Here is a 4,141-nt window from a genome sequence, read left to right as displayed (position 1 = left end):
TGTTTTTAAAAAGTAACTAAGTAACTAAGTAATTAATTACTTTGAAAATAAGTAATCAGTAAAGTAATGGAATTACTTTTTGGGGGAAGTAATCAGTAATTAGTTACTGATTACTTTTTTCAAGTAACTTGACCAACACTGTCCGCCACACATAGCGTTTTGCATTTTGGACCAAAAGTTCCATTTTGGTCTCATCTGACCAGAGCACTTTCTTCCACATGTTTGCTGTGTCCCCCACATGGCTTGTGGCAAACTGCAAACTGGACTTCTTATGGTTTTCTGTTAACAATGGCTTTCTTCTTGCCACTCTTCCATAAAGGCCAACTTTGTGCGGTGCATGACTAATAGTTGTCCTATCGACAGATTTCCCCCACCTGAGCTGTAGATCTCTGCAGCTCGTCCAGAGTCACCATGGGCCTCTTGGCTGCATTTCTGATCAGCGCTCTCCTTGTTTGGCCTGTGAGTTTAGGTGGACGGCCTTGTCTTGTAGGTTTTCAGTTGTGCACTCTATTTAGTCATTAGCACTCATCAGGCAATGTCTATGGGCAACTGACTGCACTCAGACCAAAGGGGGCTGAATAATTACGCACACCCCACTTTGCAGTTATTTATTTGTAAAAAATGTTTGGAATCTGACCACAACCAGTAGGCAACAGCTGAAGTGTATTGCCAAAGGACACAACAACTGAGACTGTCGGCGTTAAAACTAAGTAGCTGCCACCATTGTTGGAAACTTGGCTGGGCCACGCTATGAATTCTGGGATGTGGTGGGCCACAAAGGATACACCCGACCCATCCTTCAAATCTGGGAAAATGAAGGACATATTTGTTGGCCCCATTTGGAGCAGCCTTCGTCACGTCGCTGTAACTAATCGGCCTTCAAATCCGAAGGATGAGGCCCCTGAATTGGGACGCAGCTCAAATCAGTTTACCTTCAGTTATTCTAGCCAGTACCATTGGCTTGAGCTGAGGAATCTAAAACTCAACAGAAATGACTGAGAATTACAAAAAGCTCCCCAATCTTTTGATTAACACATTTATGACTAAATGGCTCTATATAAGAAAAAATATGCAACAAATCCCTTTGTATCATGAGACAAACAAAAGCAAGCAAGCAAGCAAGAAACCCCTCCTCCTGGTTTAACCTGCTGATGACAGATCATCAGTAGTAGTCAGGAGATGCTGGGCGGGCCTTTCCCGCACATGACCTGTGTGCAGATTGAAAACAAGAAAACAAATGACTTAATCCTGTGACATAATAAAATATAAAACAACATGTAACGGAGTATTTGCTTTAATTTGCTGGCTGTTTGTTTTTCAGGCGACTGAATGCTCACACAAACAAAGCCAGGAGAGTCAGTGCATAGCAAATCATAGCAAATAAATATATAGAAAGAATAATGTACACAAAGTCAGTACTTCTGGGACAAGTGCAGAGTATCACAACAGCTCATCCACTTTGTGTCACACTGTGTGACAGAAGAATCAGAGAAGGCACTATTGATCCACACAGGTATAAATACGGGAAACATCTGATCAATAAGTAGCTGATCTGTAATCCTTCCTCTTTAACGGTTTCTAAGTTTAGAGAGTGTCTGTGGGAAAATAAACAGGCGGTCAAAGATCATGCATTCACTGTTATTGTTCAGAGATGAACTTGAACACAGAGCATTCACAGTCTGAAGTGACTTTATTTATGACCAGACAGACACATCTCAGATTAACATCAAACACTTTAAATATCTGAGGTGATCACATCATCACAGACGTTTATCTGACTTTATATGACTTTAAACTCTGACAGGAAGTTACAGTCAGCTGTTTTTGTTTTTTTTTTCCATCAGGTGGACCCAGGCAGCTAGTAAATATTAAATTGAGTCAGTTTGCTGTCCTCAACTTGTTTTGTAGGTGTTTGCAGCTGTATTATCTGACAGCGCGGTCATTTGCGGTATTTGGCGAAGAAGGCGGTCAGTAGGTCTCTGTATGGAGATGTCGAGTGAGGAGTCGACAGTTGCAAGAGTCGGCAGATTGAAGGAGAGCGAAGGAGGAGGTTGTGACTGAATCCCACCAGACTGGAAGCAAACCAGTACAGAGCCATGGACTGTGAGGAGAGACACAGTGAGACACTTTCAGAATAAAACACCTTAATCTGATTAATACACAGGAACATTCTTTCAAAATAAAACCCTGAACAGACACTTTAATCTGATGACCTGACAGGAATGCGGGAGCGACTCAACACGTTCAAACATTCGTTGACTTGGCAGATCTGAACATGAAACATTCCTCAGTCAGACCTGTGTTTATGAACAGGAAACGAGGCAAATGCTGCTTCACTCACAAATGTCGGGAGAACGAGCTCACCAGTGTAAAGCTCGTAGGTGGCAGTACCGACATTTCACAGACTGTGGAGAGATTAAAAACTTTCACTTATATACAGATCAACTTAATCACCTAAACCATTCAGTGGCCATAATAATCTTTTACCTGTAAGAGATATAAGCCAATTAGAGCTCAGATCAGGCTCAGAGAGGGCGGGGCTATGACACTCATGATCAGCTGATGTGAAGGATGAAGAATGCCTTAGAATGCTTAGATTCCATCAAACGTTGGATGGCTGTAAATTTCCTCCAACTCAACGAGGGGAAAACTGAAGTCCTCGTATATGCTCCAGACAGATTTGTATCCCAGATAGTGAAAGCCCTTGGTCCTCTTCCTGTGTATGTTAAATCCTCTATCAGGAATTTAGTTGTCACTTTTGACTCGACTCTCACATTGGATGGGCATGTGAATTCTCTGGTCTGGTCTTGTTTTTATTATTTAAGAAATGTGGCTAAGTTAAGCCCTATTTTATTTTGCCCTGAACTGGAGATAGCTATACATGCATTTATTTCTTCACGCTTGGACTATTGTAACTCTTTGTTTATGTGTCTAAGCAAAGGTTCTCTGGATCATCTGTAGGTTGTGCAAAACGCTGCAGCTAGACTTTTGACAAGATCCTCCAAGTATTCACATGTGACACCATTGCTATTTCAGCCACACTGGCTTCCTGTTGAATTTAGAGTACATTTTAAGGTCCTGGTCTTGATATTTCAATGGTCAATGGTAACTTTATTGTCCCTAATGGGAAATTGATTTGCAGTATGTCCGTACAAACAAACAGACAACCAACACATCACATACACTCACCAAAATAATATAAGCCTGATAAAACAACCTAGATTTTTCATCAAAAAAGTGCAATGTGCAATGGCAACAACACTTATGGTTTAGTGTTATTAACTATGATAATAGCACTAGGTACAAAAGACAATCTATGTCTCTTTGTCTTCACTGCAGGCACTTTATAACGACGATCTGATGGAAGCAGTTGAAAATCATTAAAGAGAGGATGATCTGAACACAACAGGACAGAGGTCGCCTTCCTCAGCACCTGCCTGTTATAAAAGTCCACAACCTGGACCTGAGACCTCCCTGAAATATTGCCAGCCACTTTAACCAGGTTGTTAAGTCTGGTCTTATTATTCAGGGCCATATTACCGTACCAAGCAATGATACAGAAAGTTAAAACAGATTCAATAAAACTTTTATAAAAAAAAGAGTCATCATTTCAGATGAAACATTAAAACCTCTCAACCTCCTTAAAAAGTACAGTCTTTGTTGAACCTTTTTCACTGTAGCAGCAAGATGTGACTCAAAGGACAGAGTCTTATCAAGAACAACCCCCAAATACTTATAACTGTCCACTAGGGCTGCTCAATTAATCGAATTTTAATCACGATTACGATCTGGGCTTTCAACGATCATTAAAAATGACTGAGCCGATTATTAGCCCCTCCCTCATTTATCCGCGACACCTTAAAGTGAAAATATTGTCGGGCATAAACCGGTCCGTGGTGCAAAAAAGGTTGGAGACCGCTGATTAAGAGGACCCGAGGGAAGCTCGGAAAGCTAAGTAGAAGTTATTTGGAGAGTGACTGCCGTTGGTTGAAAAGAGAGTTTAAAAAAAAAAAAAACCTTCAGTGGTGTTGCACTATTTTATATTATTTTTTTAAAGTCATTGTTAACCCTTTAAAGCCGGTCAGAGCAGCACGCTCCGTTTTGCGTAACTATTTTTAAATCCCTGTAGAACCTGAACCGT

At 40.9% G+C, this 4,141-nt stretch overlaps 1 protein-coding gene across 1 annotated transcript in view; it reads right to left on the bottom strand.

Annotated features, from left to right (window-relative positions):
- Window positions 1-1,278: 1,278 nt before the first annotated feature.
- Window positions 1,279-4,141, bottom strand: part of LOC102291322 (cytochrome c oxidase assembly protein COX18, mitochondrial) — an 18,429-nt gene continuing 15,566 nt past the window's right edge. The window contains exon 7 of the mRNA XM_005948652.2: window positions 1,279-2,101. Within this exon, the coding sequence (XP_005948714.1) occupies window positions 1,940-2,101 (162 nt within the window). The 3' untranslated portion in view covers window positions 1,279-1,939. The remainder of the gene's footprint in view (window positions 2,102-4,141) is intronic.

This window comes from Haplochromis burtoni, unplaced genomic scaffold (genome assembly GCF_018398535.1).
Source record: "Haplochromis burtoni strain Fernald_Lab_line unplaced genomic scaffold, NCSU_Asbu1 Contig_601, whole genome shotgun sequence".
In the NCBI taxonomy this organism is placed as follows: Eukaryota; Metazoa; Chordata; class Actinopteri; order Cichliformes; family Cichlidae; genus Haplochromis; species Haplochromis burtoni.
This window is presented reverse-complemented; position numbering and strand designations above follow the sequence as displayed.